This window comes from Nyctereutes procyonoides, unplaced genomic scaffold (genome assembly GCF_905146905.1).
Source record: "Nyctereutes procyonoides isolate TBG_1078 unplaced genomic scaffold, NYPRO_anot_genome, whole genome shotgun sequence".
NCBI lineage: Eukaryota > Metazoa > Chordata > Mammalia > Carnivora > Canidae > Nyctereutes > Nyctereutes procyonoides.
The window spans coordinates 57,402,520-57,418,752 of record NW_026575052.1 but is presented as its reverse complement, the minus strand read 5'-3'; the positions used below and the strand labels follow the sequence as shown (position 1 = coordinate 57,418,752).

The 16,233-nt window shown below is 39.8% G+C and overlaps 1 protein-coding gene across 1 annotated transcript in view; it reads left to right on the top strand.

Moving 5' to 3' along the window:
* The window catches only part of KIN (Kin17 DNA and RNA binding protein), a 35,542-nt gene that overhangs the window by 13,933 nt on the left and 5,376 nt on the right, over window positions 1-16,233 (top strand). The window contains exons 6-11 of the mRNA XM_055331799.1: window positions 74-122; window positions 1,137-1,194; window positions 8,345-8,474; window positions 11,286-11,336; window positions 14,817-14,885; window positions 15,988-16,087. Of these exons, the coding sequence (XP_055187774.1) occupies window positions 74-122; window positions 1,137-1,194; window positions 8,345-8,474; window positions 11,286-11,336; window positions 14,817-14,885; window positions 15,988-16,087 (457 nt within the window). The remainder of the gene's footprint in view (window positions 1-73; window positions 123-1,136; window positions 1,195-8,344; window positions 8,475-11,285; window positions 11,337-14,816; window positions 14,886-15,987; window positions 16,088-16,233) is intronic.

Genomic DNA, 16,233 nt, shown 5'->3' with positions numbered 1-16,233 from the left:
GAATATTGTAAATGCACTGTGAACCAAACATTCATACTCTCTCTTTTTCTTTTTTCTTTTTTTTTTTTTTAAGGAGGCTCCTGTTTTTACAGAGTTAAGCAGAGAAAATGATGAAGAAAAAGGTAGCTTTACTTTTTTCTTCTTTTACTATGGATGATTTTGTATTAGCGCTACCAAAAATTTAGCAACATGTTTGCGGACAAGACATGATCTGTCTGGATTGCATTGTTTTTACCACTTTATGAAAAGGTAATAATGAATCAGGATGCCTTCAACTACAAGTGAAAAAAACAAAAACACAACTAAAATCAGCCTAAATAGTATGTAAATACTTTGCTGTAACAAGAGCCCCAGAGGTTGGGCGGCTCTGGATGCCATCGTATCCTGTCAGCAGCTGAATGTGAGGTGGCTGCGGGCACTTTTGGCCATCGTATGCACACCCAACATTGTCCAGAGAATGACAGGGGCAACTTTTCTGGAGTCCCCAGTGAGCAAGGAAACTTTTCCTATAAGACACTCCTCTGGCCTGCAGACTTCCTTTTGAATGTCACTGACCAGTCTGTATTAGCCTCCAGCTTACGAGCAGTCACTGGGAAAGGAAGTGAGATGATTTTGGTTGGTTTAGAGCAAAAGAACCTTACTGATTACCTCTAGAAGGCTCCCATCTCTTAATCCCATCACTTTGGCCATTAGGTTTTCAACATAAGAATTTGAGGGGGATATGAACATTCATACCCTAGCATCCTCCAAGCCATATGTGACAGGTATGAACACCTAAACAAAATTGCAATCCTGTCCCCTAGTAAGGGGAGAGGGGGCCGTGGAGCCGGAAGTGGCCATGACTGTCCCCTACAGGTCAATCATGTGTAGATCTTCCCAGCTCTATGAGCATCCGCCCAGTATTCTTATCTGCAGAAATTTATCATCTCAGGATGGGAGCATTCCAGCGCTCGTTTATTCAAAATGTCCATGAACTTCTATGTGGAGATATTGTGGTATCTTATCTGTTAAGTTTTATAATTTTTCTGAAAAAAAAATACACTTGTATGTGTGTGTATATATATATATATATATGTATGTATATGTATATATAATGAAATATACATGCAAAAATGTATCATTTCTTTTTCTTCCAGTTACATTTAATTTGAATAAAGGAGCATGTAGTTCAGCAGCAGCGTCATCCAAATCAAGGTGAGCTACATGGACAGACATCTTAGAACCTGAGAATTGTTGTGAAATGTTGATGACGACATTTTAAAAGCTGTGGTATGGTAAACAGTTTTTTTCTTCTGGTTGCAATTTTCTTCTTTGTTTCGTTTTTGTTTGATGGCTGTTTTGTTTGTCAACGACTGTTTTTTTTTTTTTTCCTTACTTACCCACAATGGTATGATTCTTCTGAGGCCAGGCACATTTTGATTAAATGTTCCACGTGACAAGGTTTTACTTCTCTGTGAGCCCTTCTCCACAGATTGGTTCTCTCCGTGCTACTGCAGTGCTATTGATTTTTCTCACAGCCCACTTACCAAGTTTAAATATGAGCAGGTGCATACAGTTTTTGTTCTGCCTACCATATTGAGATTTTGTGAGAATGGAGACTAGGTCAGTGACCCAACTTCTTAGTCCTGGTACAGTGTAAACACACCAGTGGGCACTCAGTCATGGCTTCCCTGCTGCATGGTGTAGTAGCAGAACAGGGCTTGACAAAGTTTTTCTGGAAAAAGCCGCATAGTACATATTTCAGACGTTGTTGGCTATGTGTCTTGGTTGCAACCACTTGATTGAGGTCAGAGTGAGAAAGCAGCCATAGACAATATGTAAACAAATGAATGTGCTCTGTTCCAATAAAATCTCACGTATAAATACAGGCAGGAGGCCGCATTTGGCCCTTGGGTTGGAGTTTGCCAAACCCTGGAATAGCACATAGTCAGATGCTTCTATTCACTTTTCATGTTCTCTTCTCTTGCATTTCTTATATAGTCTTTCACTAAGTATTTATTCCACTGTTTGTGATGTGCATTGTGTCCAGTTTGGTTATAGATATTAAAAAAAAAAATATTCAGGAAGGTACCATTCTACTGGTACTTCCCAGCACCTACCAGAATTTAGGTTTGAGTTGGCCAATAATTGTTATTTTTCTTAGTATTTTACATGTTTGTTAAAGACCTCAGTTTTCTTTGTTAATTTATAGGCTAGTGTTTCTTTGCACAACTGAATAAGTAGCCAGGAGAAGTGAAGGAAGTAGACAGAGTAGCCATGTATCACTGCTTTGGAATGGCTTGTCAGAGATCTTCACTTTGATCTAAATGTTTCAGAATTGACACCTGCATGAGATGTCATGAAGGAAATGGTTAATTGGATTCCACATTTGGTATATTTGAAGAAAAAATTCTTTTTCAAAATCTTGGTGTGACATGGTCTGGAAGACAAATTCAAATATATCAAACCATATGTGCCTCTTAGATCCATACATGTTTCTCACCATTCTCCTTTATTATTGTTATTCTGAAGTGTCTATCAATGTTAAAATTGATCCCGGTGGCCCCCAAACTCGTCTCCCTTGTATTAGTTTTCTATGGTTGCTGTAACAAATTACCATAAACCAAGTGTCTTTTTTTTTTTTTAAGATTTTATTTTATTTATTTGAGAGAGAGAGAGAGCGGAGTGAGAGAGAGCATGAGCAGGGAGACGGGCAGAGGGGGAGGGAGAGGAAGACTCTCTGCTGAGCAGGGAGCCCGATATAGGGCTCGATCTCAGGACCCTGAGATCATGACCTGAGCCGAAGGCTAATATAACCAACTGAGCCGCCCAGGCGCCCCAAACCAAGTGTCTTGAAACGACAGAAATTTATTCTGTCTCTGGAGGCCAGAAGTCTGAAGTCAGTATCCCTGAGCTAACATCAAGCCGTGTGCAGGGCTGCACGTCCTCTAGGGGCTCTGGGAGGATTCCATTCTTTGCCTCTTCCAAGCTCCTGGTGGGGCTGCTGGCATTCCTTAGCTTATGGCTACAAACTTCAGTTTTCAAAAGCAGTGTCTTCAAATTTCTCTTTGCTTCATTTTCACATCACCTTCTCTGTGCATCAAATCTGCCTGTTTCCCTCTAAAAAGGATGTGTGTGGTTGCATATAAATCATCTCATCTCAGAATCTATAACTTGATCTCATTTGCAAAGACCCTTTTCCAAATAAGGTAACTTTTATGAACTGCGAGGATGAGGACCTGTTATCTCTGGGGTCTGCTAGTTAGTCTTCTATCCCCCTAAGCCAGCTCTGATGTTATTAGTAAAAATAGTTTTATTTGACCGACCAAGTTCTGTGACTTCAGTCTCAATATAATAACAGATAAGTAGTGTCACAGATAATACAGTGGAAAGACCCGTCTAAATTTTCTTTTTCTAAGATTATGGCCCATTTTTATACAGGCTCTATTTTCCTGTTGATTTATATAGCTCTCGTATATCTAAAACTCAGAATGAACGAAACGATCTAGATACCAAAAATGGATACTTTAGATTATATTGAGGCACAAGGACAAGCCCTGCTTCTCCAGTTTTTGGACAAAGGTTACCCAGTTTCCATTTCTGTTTTGGGCCTTCTCTTCTTTAATTGCAATAGGATCCACTCCAGTTATTGCAAGCAGAACTCTAGGGCTGTTCTAGAAGCAAATGTTCCATTTCCAATCTGTTACTGTTCATTTCTTGTCTTGATTTTAGCCCCATCTTGCCCCTGTCTCAGTTAGTCACTCTCCAATAGAATCTTTGGGGGAGGAGGGATGTTATTGTTAGAGCAGCTAGTGTAGGATTAAATATAACACACAGCTGGGGCTCCTGGGTGGCTCAGTCGGTTAACTGTCCAACTCTTAAATTCAGCTCAGGTCATGACCTTGGGGTCATAAGATTGAACCCCGCATCAGCTTCCCCACTCAGGGATTCTGCTCGAGATTCTCTCCCTCTTCCTCTGCTTCTCCTTGCTGTGCGCCCATATGCATGGAAGTGCTCTCTCTCTAAAAAAGAAAAAAAATAATAATACTAAGATACAGCTGAAAAAAATTGTTTTGCATTTTACTTTTATGTTCATTATTGAGATTGATATTTAATTTCTGCTCTTAAAATGATTTGTATGTTTTTGTTTGTTTGTTTTACTCTAGTATCTTTAGGATAGACTATCACTTCTTTTGAAAGCTTGGTAAAATACTGAGCTGATATCTTTTGCAGGTGAGGGTGTACATTTACTATTGATTCAGTTTCGTTATGGTCATTAGTTTATCCAACCTTACAATATAATTTTGATTATACAAATATCAATAATTTATGTAATTTTGATTTTTCTAGAATGTCCTTTTTATCTAGGCTCTCAAATTTGATGTTTTACTAATCTTTTAGCATACCAACTTTTTGTTTTCTTGATATATCACTTCTTTGGTTCTGTCCTTCATAATTTCTTCTGTCAACATTTCTTCTATTCTTCCTTATTCATTTTAACTCTAATACAGTCTTGATACTGTGAGTAGAAGGATCTTTCTAAGTGTCAAGGCCTATCATGTCTGTCTTTCACCTGTAAGGGGTAACTTGTCATTTTTGTTCACGCTGCTGTGTGACCATTGTGATCTGGTGCCTCTCCCGCCACTTGCGCTCCAGCTATGCTAAATTATTTATGCAGTCCAAAGTGACCTGTGGTGGCTCACCCTTCCTTGTCTTTACGTCTCCTGTCCTCCCCTGTCCTGTTCTGTTGTGAGATCCTGACGGGCTGTCTGTTCATATTTTTATCCCCTTGTCACACTGTGGACATTTGAGAATGCCAAATACATTTTCTCTACAGGAAACTTTTTCTGTTCAGTTTAGTTTTTTTGTGTGCTGAAATTTATGTAACATAAAGTTTACCATTTCCACCATTCTTAAGTGGACAAGTCAGTGGTGATAAGTAGCTTCCCATTGCTGTGCAGCTGTCACCATATCCATCTACAGGGCTTGCTCATTAGCCCATTGTGCAGCTCTGTCCCCATTAAACACTTAATTCCCCATTTCCTGGTAGTCCCCAGCCCCCAGGAGCCCCTCTTCTAGTTTCTATCTCTCTGAATTGAACAATTCTAGTCTCCTCATAGGAAGGCAAGCATATAGCGATTGCCCTTTTGTGACTGGCTTCTTTCACTTACTTTAACGTCTTCAAGGTTCTTCCAAGGTTGCGGCATGTGTTGGAATGTCCTTCCTTTTCAGGGGTGAATAATATCCTGTTGTATGTATGTTCCACATTTGGTGGATCTCTTCATTGGTCAGTGGATGTTTTCAGTTATCCCCACCTCTGGGCAGTCATGAGCAGTGCTGCTCTGAACACAGTGGTACAGATGGCCTGTTCGGTCCCTGCTTTCAGTTCCCTGGGGTGTAGCCCCAGAAGTACCAATGCCAGATTGGGTGACTGCACTGCCTTCCTGTTTGCCACAGTGGCTGTGCCAGTTAGAGCACAGGAGTTCCAGCTTCTCCTTGTCCTTGCCAACACCTACTGCTTGCTTTTTTTTTTTTTTTTTTTTTTATAAGAGCCATCCTTGCAGATGTGAAGTGGTATTTCTTTGTGGTTTCGATTTTTGTTTCCTTAGTGGTTAGTCATGTTAAGCATCTTTCCATGTGCTCTTGGTCTTCTTTGGAGAAATGTCTTTTGCTTATTTTTCTTTAAAGATTTATTTTTATTTGAGAGAGAGTGAGAGAGAGAGAACAAGTGGGAGGGGCAGAGGGAGAAAGAGAGAGAATCTCAAGCAGAGTCTACCCTGAGCACAGAATCTGGTGTGGGGCTCGATCCCATGATTGTGATCTGAGCTGAAGCCAAGAGTTGGATGCCTCACTTTTGCTTATTTTTTAATTGGGTCGGTTGTTTGTTTGTCTTAAGATTTTATTTATTTATTAGAGAGAGAGCAAGAACGAAGGGAGGAGCAGAGGGAAAGGGAGAAGCAGACTCCCTACTCAGCAGGGAGCTTGATGCTGGGCTCGACCCCAGGACCCTGAAACCATGACCTGAGCCAAAGTCAGATGCTTAACCGACTGAGCCACCTGGGTTGTTTGTTTTTTATGCAGCTTAGTCTTAAGAAAAGTATCTAATAGCCTTGAGTAAACTCATGTTTCTGGGGTGAGACAAATAGCGAACTACTGAAGTAATTTATTAGGGCATTCTAGGAACCCTTGTTGAAAAAATTCAAGGAATTGAGAATGTAAAGAGAAGGCAGAAAAATAAGCAAATATTTTTCTAAAAAGTGGAGAAAAATCTTCAGAAAACAGTAGCAAGCTTTTCCTGCTGGTTTTAGTAGGAAGTAGGTGGTTTGCAAACATACAAGGAGGTAGTGGTGATCTCTGGACCCCAAATATCCACTCAGTCATCATTCCCCATTTGCTAGGGTTGTTACTCATCCCTCTTATATAGCGTAGTGTGGTTGATTGTGATCTGGAATTAGTTCTAAGTTTGGTAGATTCCTAGCTAAAAGTACTTTTCAATCTAAAGAATTTTCTTTTTAAGCAGTAAATTGAAGAGTTCATCTCTATATGAACTTAATCCATTCAGAACCAAATCTATATTACTTACAGTTGTCATAAACCTGGGGGATTTGTGCGGTAACAGAGTCAGAACCTAGATATTCAGAGGATTGAATTATGTAAGTGAAATTTCAGAAGGGTAGATGTAAAACCTTACCAGTTAGGTGAAGGAAGAATAGCCGCTCTGAAGACCAAGTGGGGGAATCCTGACCTGTACCCCCCTTGTATAGAAAAGAAGTCAGGATTATAGTGATTCCAGGCTGAATGGGAATCCAGAGAGTAATCTGGCTGCCAGTAAATCTAATGCTACCTTTAAGTGCCTTAAAAAAAAAGTCCAAATAGGGGTGGCTCAGTCCGTTAAAAGCGTCTGACTGTGATCTTGGAGAGATCAGGAGATTGAGCCCTGCATCTGGTTCTGTGCTGGGCGGGGAGCCTGCTTAAGATTCTCTCCCCCACTCCCTCTGCCCCTGTTCCATCTTCCTCCATTTATGCTTTCTCTCTCTCTCTCTCAAAAAAAAAAGTCCCAAGTAGTAATTCCATTGTTTTTCTGTTAATCACATTTATTTCCTTGGTTATCTTCATGGTAGCTTCATGCATATATTTATCCTTTGTTCATCTTTTGCAAATATGATAATCTAAGTGATTATACAGATATTCATTTAGTCATCAAATGTTAATTGAGCATGTATTTTATGTGAGTCGCCAGATGATGACTCACTTTACAGGAAAAAATAAGTATATACAAATACGTACACATGATTATTTGTACAAATCATATATGTAAATGATTATAAGGTGGAATATGATACATACTACCAGGTGCTATGGCAGTTCAAACCCTCATGAAGGATGGATCTTAAAGAACTGGAACAAACAGGTAAATGCAGAGATCGTTCTAGGTATAAAAGAGGCACATGCAAATTTGCAAAGGCATGAAACCTGAAACATGGCGTGGCTCAGTCAATAATAATTATTTTTTAAAAATTTTTATTTATTTATGATAGTCACAGAGAGAGAAAGAAAGAGAGGCAGAGACATAGGCAGAGGGAGAAGCAGGCTCCATGCACTGGGAGCCCGATGTGGGATTCGATCCCAGGTCTCCAGGATCTTGCCCTGGGTCAAAGGCAGGCGCCAAACCGCTGCGCCACCCAGGGATCCCTCAATAATAATTCTTATTCAGAATGGCTGGTGTATGTGTATATGTGTGTATATATATATATATATATATATATATATATATATATAATAAGTTAGATAGCATTCTTGCGCCAGTAGTGACAATTGTATACCACGCTAAAAAAAAGTTAGAATTTACACTGTCAATTTTAGGCATTTGGGAGCAACCAGAAATTAAGTGACAATGTGAAATTGCTTTTGAAAAACAGAACTGACAGTAATGCATTAGACTTCTTTGCAAACCTCTTATTTAATCCTTGCGGTTGAGCTCTGAGTTGGGTCACATTGTTATCCTCATTTATGGATGAGGAACTGAAGAAAAGTTAATCACTCAAGGTCAGAAGCAGAAGTCTCCTTAAGCCCTGACATACCTAACTAACCCTGAAGCCAGCGCTGTCAGCACCTTGATGTACTGCTCGTAGTTGGCATGAGTGAGGGGGTGAAAAGAGGGGAGAGGGCGTTCAGGCAGGAAAGGTTCTATGTTCTTGCGGTGCTTAGGGACCTGCAAGGCATAAGGACGGGTCCTCTGTTGTTTCAACTAATCTGTTGTACATTAATCATGTAACAAATTTCATCTGTACTGTTATCCTGCACGTTAGAAAGCCTTCTTCTGTGCATAGTTTTGGTTAATGAGCTTGACTCTTCTTTTTACCAGTTCCTTGGGACCGAGCGCATTGAATGCCATCGGGAACGCAGCATCAGTTAAACGAAAAGAATCTTCCCGGAGCTCAGCTCAGTCAAAAGAAAAGAAAAAAAAGAAATCTGCCCTCGACGAAATCATGGAGGTATAGTTTACGAGCTGCTTATTGACGTTTTAGCAGTTAGAGGAATGGCATAATTCAAACTAAGGAAAGTTAAATAGTCTCCTAGTGCTTGGATTAATGTAAAGTCAGAAAATGTATACAGGCTAGGTTAGTGGGAGGGAGTCTGGATGCAGTTCCATCTGAGCAGAGTTGGAACCCCTCGTCACAGGTTTATTTTCCTTCCTTGAGTGCTGCCTTCAGAACTCTCCATGTGTTCATGGTCACGGACTTTGGTGGTCCATGAAGCTAGAAATGAAACCCTTGTTCCCCTTCTGTGGCTCTGTGAAATTGGCATCCTCCGTGGATTCCTCCCACCATCCTGTGCTCTCCTCTTGCCTCTGACTTCCGTGGGCCACCTCCTAGCCAGCAAGAGGAAGCTATGACGTATTTTGAATTTGACTTAACCTAATGGCTAAGCCTATATGATGAATCCTTGAAAACCTGTGATTTAGAATCGAGGACCATTCTTTGGCTCTAAATCTACGTGCACATTAAGAGCAGTTCTAAATCTTCCTCTCTCTGTTTCCACACATAGCCTTATCAATACGTTTATGAAGTAAGTAGAAAGATTAAGGACAGGCAAAGAGAAAAGAAATGGATATAAGAACTGACTTGTTTTTCCTGTAATATCATTCCTCTCGTCTCCCCAACCCTCCCCTCATTTCTGAAGGGATAGAGACAGCTGTTTGGTGTTCCCCATTACTGGGTGCTCTTACAAGGCCGAGCGGTCTAACCCATATAGAGTATAATATGAAATATGTATACTAGAAAGTGTGGTCGCTCCATCACTGAGCAAATACTGAGTGGCTCTTCTGTGCCGGGCATTGTGTGAGGTCCTGTGTTGTTGTAGCAGGGAGAAACCTATGTGTCACGGGGCTTTCAGTCTGGTAAGAGAGGTGTTCCCCAAACAAGTGAACCAGTGAGTAAGTTATTACAAAATGCCAAGTGCTAGGGGGACCTAAGGGCAGGCCATGGGGGATAGCTTGTGAAGAGGTACCAAGGCAGGAAAGGTCGAGTTCAGCATCTTAAGGAAAGATCCACATGGCTGGAGCATGGCGATTACAAGAGTAAATGCCATTTGCAGTTTGATAGAAAAGTAGAAACATCTTAGACGTCTCGATAGGCCACAACAGGGAGTCCCTGAATCTAATTCAAAGTAAAATGGGAAGCCAGATCTGCCCCCTACCTTTGTAAAACCTGCTAAATTTAGAATGTTCTTTGCTACATTGGAAAGCTGGAGAAATTTAAATGGAATTTATTATCAACCAAAGGATCATGGTGGTTTGATCCATTGAAAGTTGGTACTTAGGGTTCACTTAAGGCCTCTGAGAAAGAAAAAGGTGTATTTCCCGCCAGACAGCACTCTTTCCTTGGACACCCTTTTGCTTATATCTCTCATTATATTTTTCTTGCCCTACATTCACAAGATTTATTATCCTTCTCAAACAGAGAAGCCCCTTTTTGCCATCAGACTGTGCAAAATTAGTTATAAGTGTGTTTTTACCACATGAAAATGTTGGCGGGTTTTCCAGCTTGTAACAGGCACATGGGGGGAAGCAGGGAGAGGGTGTTATAGCACTGGCACGAGGCCTTGCACTGTCAACTAAGTAGAGGTTGCTCATGTTTATTTTCTTGATCAGTTGACATGCTTTATCATATAATTTTGTAAATCCAAGTGTGTGTGGATTTTTTTTTTAAAAGATTTTATTTATTTATTCATGAGAGACACACACAGAGAGGCAGAGACACAGGCAGAGGGAGAAGCAGGCTCCATGCAGGGAGCCCGACGTGGGACTCGATCCCGGGTCTCCAGGGTCATGCCTATGTGTGGGTTTTTTTAAAAGATTTTATTTATTTATTTATTTATTTATTTATTTATTTATTTATTTTTATTGGAGTTCAATTTGGCAACATATAGCATAACACCCAGTGCTCATCCCATCAAGTGCCCCCCTCAGTGCCCGTCACCCAGTCACCCCACCCACCTCCCTTTCCACCACCCCTTGTTCGTTTCCCAGAGTAAGGAGTCTATCATCCCATCAAGTGCCCCCCTCAGTGCCCGTCACCAAGTCACCCCACCCACCTCCCTTTCCACCACCCCTTCCTTGTTCGTTTCCCAGAGTTACGAGTCTCTCATGTTCTGTCTCTCTTTCTGATATTTCCCACTCATTTTTTCTCCATTCCCCTTTATTCCCTTTCACTATTTTTTATATTCCCCAAATGAATGAGACCATATAATGTTTGTCCTCCGATTGACTTATTTCACTCAGCATAATACCCTCCAGTTCCATCCACGTCGAAGCAAATGGTGGGTATTCATCGTTTCTAATGGCTGAGGAATATTCCACTGTATACATAGACCACATCTTCTTTATCCATTCATCTTTCGATGGACAACGAGGCTCCTTCCACAGTTTGTCTCTTGTGGACATTGCTGCTAGAAACATTGGGGTGCAGGTGTCCCGGAGTTTCATTGCATCTGTATAAAGATTTTATTTTTAAGTGGTCTCTACACTCAACGTGGAACTCAAACCCACAACCCCAAGATCAAGAGTCACACACTCTACCAGCTGATCCAAATGGGTGCGCCCCTCCCCAAAGTGGTTTTTTTTTTCTTTTAATCAAAAATTAATTGCAAAAAGTGTTTATTTGTATTTGTCAGAGCTTGTAAATTCCACGGATCTCTTTTTGAGGTATATGTTTTATGCTAGTCTTTCGCTACATAGAATGGTATTTGAAATAATTGGAGGATTTTAAAGAGCGGATTCTATGAATGTCTTCTGTGTTCTACAGATTGAAGAGGAAAAGAAAAGAACTGCCCGAACAGACCACTGGCTACAGCCGGTACGTACTCAGCTGGAGCTTCTTAAGTCCTGAATGCTTTTAAAAAAGTGAATAATGTAAAGAGCATTTGGGATAAATGACTGAGTTTCTCAAATATACTTAAATTGTATGGATATATAACTTTCATGACTTTTCTTTTTATCTGATCTTAACTGATCAGTTGCACCTGTATTGGAGAATTACTTCACCTTTACAGGCTGGTCAGATTTCTTGAGTTTAATGTCAGATTTGTTTGTGGACATCTTGAATTTAAGCCTGGAATTATTTCCAATTTTTGCTCTATGACAAGGGTTGTGTTATCAGAAATGGGACTGAAAGGTGAAATCGTGAATGTCAAAGTTATTTGTTTTCAACTTATAGCTTATTGAACTTGAAATCTCTCTTTAGGTACTTTGTCAAAAAAGCCAGTTTTAATTTTACAAACATCAAGTAAAGCTTTGTATTTTATCGTGTATTTATTATTGTTGTTATTATAAGCTAATAATTTTAAAACATTTAAATAATTTTTAAAAAGTATTACTTCTTGATGCTCTGTCTTGAACTTAGATGTAAAGTTTTCATAAGACGCTCAGGATTCCTTCATTAAAGCTCCTGAAAGAAGCTGGTTTGATCAATAATAGGAGACTGAAAAGTAGTGAGAGTGTGTCATTTAGATCATTTTGATTCAGAAAGTAAGATTAATAATAACCTTGAAGGTCAAGAAATCCCACATTCTCAATCACATTTTCATTGTCCTGCTTCTTCTAAGCTTGAAAATAATTTTGTTTCCATATCTTAGTTTGTGGTCTTCTACATGGGAGGCATTTCTTTCCTGAAAGAGCTTTCCCGAAACCGCAAGTTGGCATCCCCTGAGACTCTATTATGTTGTAAAAAAAAAAAAAAAAAAAGAAGAAGAAGTTAAAAATTCCCAGGTTTTGAGGGACTGAGCACAATTTCTGGAGCTTTCTTTCCAGCGTAGATTACATTTGCTGTTTCCTGTGTACCTTTTTGGCCATGACAGTTTTATGCCTGAGCTCAGTGTATCCCAAACTTCCTGTACGGTTGCTTTTTGTTGCTGGCGGCACCAGCTAGGTCAAGGTGGGGGGCCTCGTCTCACATTCCTTACGCCCAGGTAAATGCAGAGTCATTTAGAGTCTGTGATGTTCCAGAAAATCCATGGCCATGAGAAGGATCAGGAAGCAAGTTAGCTAATGTGAAAATACTTGCTGTGTTAAATAGGGAATGAGTCCTCTTACATCAATCCTATAAGGTAATTCCTGTTATAATTCCCATTTTATAGGTAAGAAAAGAGGCATAAAGCATTTGAGTAATTTCCCGAAGGCCATAAGTAAGCACTGAGTCAGGATCTCCCTGGCAATCTGATTCTGTAAGGTTGTGATTTCAACTGGTCAACAGTACTGCTTCCTGGGTTGTGTCAGGCCCCCTGTTTCCCCATCTCTGAGTACAGGTTTAGTCAAGATTAGTAAAGGGTGGGTCTGAAGGGAGGAAACCACCCATGTTTTGTTTTGTTTTCTCCATTCCAGTAGCTAGCATTTGAATTTTTTTTTAAGATTTTATTTATTTATTTCAAAGAGAGAGTGCACAAGCAGGGGGAGGGGCAGAGGGAGAAGCAGGCTCCCTGCTGAGCAGAGAACCCAATGCAGGGCCCCATCCCAGGACCCCAATATCATGATGTGAGCTGAAGGCAGATGCTTCACTGACTGAGCCCCACAGGAGTCCCACTTAGCATTGAATATAAATAGTTTGATTATTGTTTATGAAAATGTAATCAAGAATTTTGCTGAAAGCAGTCATTCTTACTGTAGAGAAATTCACAAATTCTTAGAGAAGTGTTTTTTCCAGGTTAGATATTTTACTACTATTACTGTCTAGTCTCCTGTAGCGAAATGCATATTTTCACCATCCTCCTGGGTGATTCTGATGTGCCCTTCATTGGTTTAAAGGAAAAAGAAAACCAAAAGAAAAAAAAAGAAAGAAAGCATTACAAGTTTTAATTAGTCCAAGAATTTTCTTCCCACTGATAATACTTTCAGTTATATTCTATGTTTGATAATTTTCTCATAATAAATTATTCCCGTTTTTTTTCCTGGTTCCTTCTACAGAGTATTACAGTAAAAATGAGGATCATCCAACAGTTGCTCTGATGACCCTGTGTGTCACTTACGTTGAAATGGTCAATATGTTTTTTTTTTTTTAAAATGGTCAATATGTTTGTTAAAATAACCAGCAGTCCACACAGATAGATTGGAGAGCTTTATGTTTAAACTCAGAAAAGAAATACTTTGAACAGATCTATTGCATGAGCAAGTGTCAGTAAGCCCAATGATGTAATGAGTTAGCTCCAAATAATGAGCGTGTACCCATGAGGGCCTTTGAGAAACTCAGCCCGGAAATACTCTGGCTAAATCAGAGAAGCTGTTTGGCATTAGTTGGCTTCATTTAGAAAGTCTTAGATTCTTGGGCAACCCCTCTTGGGTCACCCCCCTTTTTAGGAGCTTAGTACTATCACTCAGTAAATTTGCTTTGTTATCATTTAATAAATCTTGCTTTGCTGTCCAGTAGGGGGAAAAAACAAAACAAAACCTTAGAGACTTAAGAATAAGACCATTCACGTTTTCTCTTAAATACGTTTTTCTGCTATAATATATCCTCCCCCCAAATCCTTACTGAATTTTGATTCATAATATTTTTAGACTGGCTTACTGTGACCATCTAGTACCTCTGTTACATTCACTTGAAGTAACAAATACAGAATCACTACAGTGACTGTAGCATTAAGTCAGGATTGAATTTTCATGATCAGCCGTTAGCTCGTCTAAATCAGGAAAATGATGATAAAGAACCAAACTCAGAATGCATTAATATGAAATAAGCCAAGATTTCTCTCCCATTTGAGAATTAGATGTTCAGAGGAACGATACTTTTAGCCGAAGCTAATCTGGGAAAATCCAGTCTGTATCAAAAATTCAGAGTAACATAATGAGAAAAGAACATTGTGGAAAATGTCATGCGTGAGCTCAAAGACTCAGTTCCTTGCGATTCCCAGTGAGACATGCCATCTGAGTTTTTATCAGCAGCGAACACCAGCAGTGTAATATCTTCGGCCCTTTTCACTTCCTTGAATGAAGAGAGAGAAAGAAGTTATTTGTGAAAGAAGTGGATTCATAGGGTCGAGATTGGCAAATAAAAGTCCTAGATTTCAAGAGACCTTCAGTGTCGAAATCAGCCTTGAGGCAGGTACTGTCTTCCCTCTTGGTAGTCATGTTGAATAAAGGGAGAAAGAAGAAATAAAACATCACTACGGGAATGCTCTGCCATAATTGGGAAGGCTTAGAACTCCAGAATTTCCTATTTAGCAGAGCAGTTTACGTTTTGGCCGTGATTCTTGGTGAACGTGATTTAAAGCGAAGGAGTAAACTCGAAAAGATGATTTAGGTCTTTTCCTTTCATCTTTATTTTCTCGTTGTTGTTATTTTCTAGGAAATCATCGTGAAAATTATAACCAAAAAACTTGGAGAGAAATATCATAAGAAAAAGGGTGTTGTTAAGGTAAGGACGGGAGACTGGGAATGGAATTTGTGAAGAGCTAGTGACTGGCGGAGTCAGGCCATTTTGGTGTCCCTGAAAAATCAAATCCTCAGGGCGGGAGACTTGTGTCTGAGGTGCCTGATGGTTCATGAAAGGAAAGTGAATTCATAATTGTTGGGAAAATGATTCATTTCACAACAACATAGTTTATATTTAACTTTGGTGCTTCCTTACTGGAGCAAACAGTATGTATGAAATCCCAATGGTGCAGCTTAAACTCGCTCACTCACTGTGATGCCTTGCCAGTCAGTGAGATGCAGCCTCTTTGTTAACCATGGGCAGTATGATTAAGTCCCCAGAGTTCCAAGGACGACTCCCTTGTTGTGTTTTGCCTGAGAGACTTCTAGCTGCCCTAGGATTTTAAAATTTAAAAATCTTCGCTCCAGTCCTCACTGCCATTTCTAAATCATTCCATTCTGGCACCCAGCATTGTGCATGCACAAATGCCCTTCTGTTGTACTTGAAGCTCGGCATTCTTCCTCTCACTGTGTTTGCTGAAGTTCTATTGTAAGGTCACCAACCATTATTTTATTCTTTACAGATGAAAAACTTTGCTAAGTCTTGCATTGCATTCTTTATTAGGAAGCATAGAATCACTATATCGTATACCCGAAACTAATAGAACACTGTGTATTAACTCTGCTGAAATTTAAATTTAAAAACGTAATAAGGGGATCCCTGGGTGGCTCAGTGGTTTGGCGCCTGCCTTTGGCCCAGGGCGCGATCCTGGAGTCCCGGGATCGAGTCCCGCATCGGGCTCCTGGCATGAAGCTTGCTTCTCCCTCTGCCTGTGTCTCTGCCTCTCTCTCTCCCTATGTCTATCATGAATAAATAAATAAATAAATCTTAAAAAAAAATAAAAACGTAATACATTTTTTTAAAAATTAAAAAGCACAGAATGAGAAGTCGTATATGGAATCTATAAAATAGTGTCATTTATAGCAGGAGTTGCTCTTACCTTTTGACTGGAATTTCGTTTGTTTTCATCTTAACCTATTTCTGTCCTTTGAAATTTGTGTGCACTTATTTCTGCTATTATAAAAGTGTTGATTTCACATGACAGGAAGTAATTGACAAATATACAGCTGTTGTAAAGATGATTGACTCTGGAGACAAGCTGAAACTTGACCAGACTCATTTAGAAACAGTAATTCCAGCACCAGGTAAATCTTTTTGCAGACCATTTAATGTCTATCCTATTAAAATTGGTGATTCCATCCTTAAAACCAGGGTTTCTCAACACTACCTAACAGTTATAGACATGGATTTCCTTTCTAGAAATTTGTAGGTGCCAGTAGAACTGATGTGC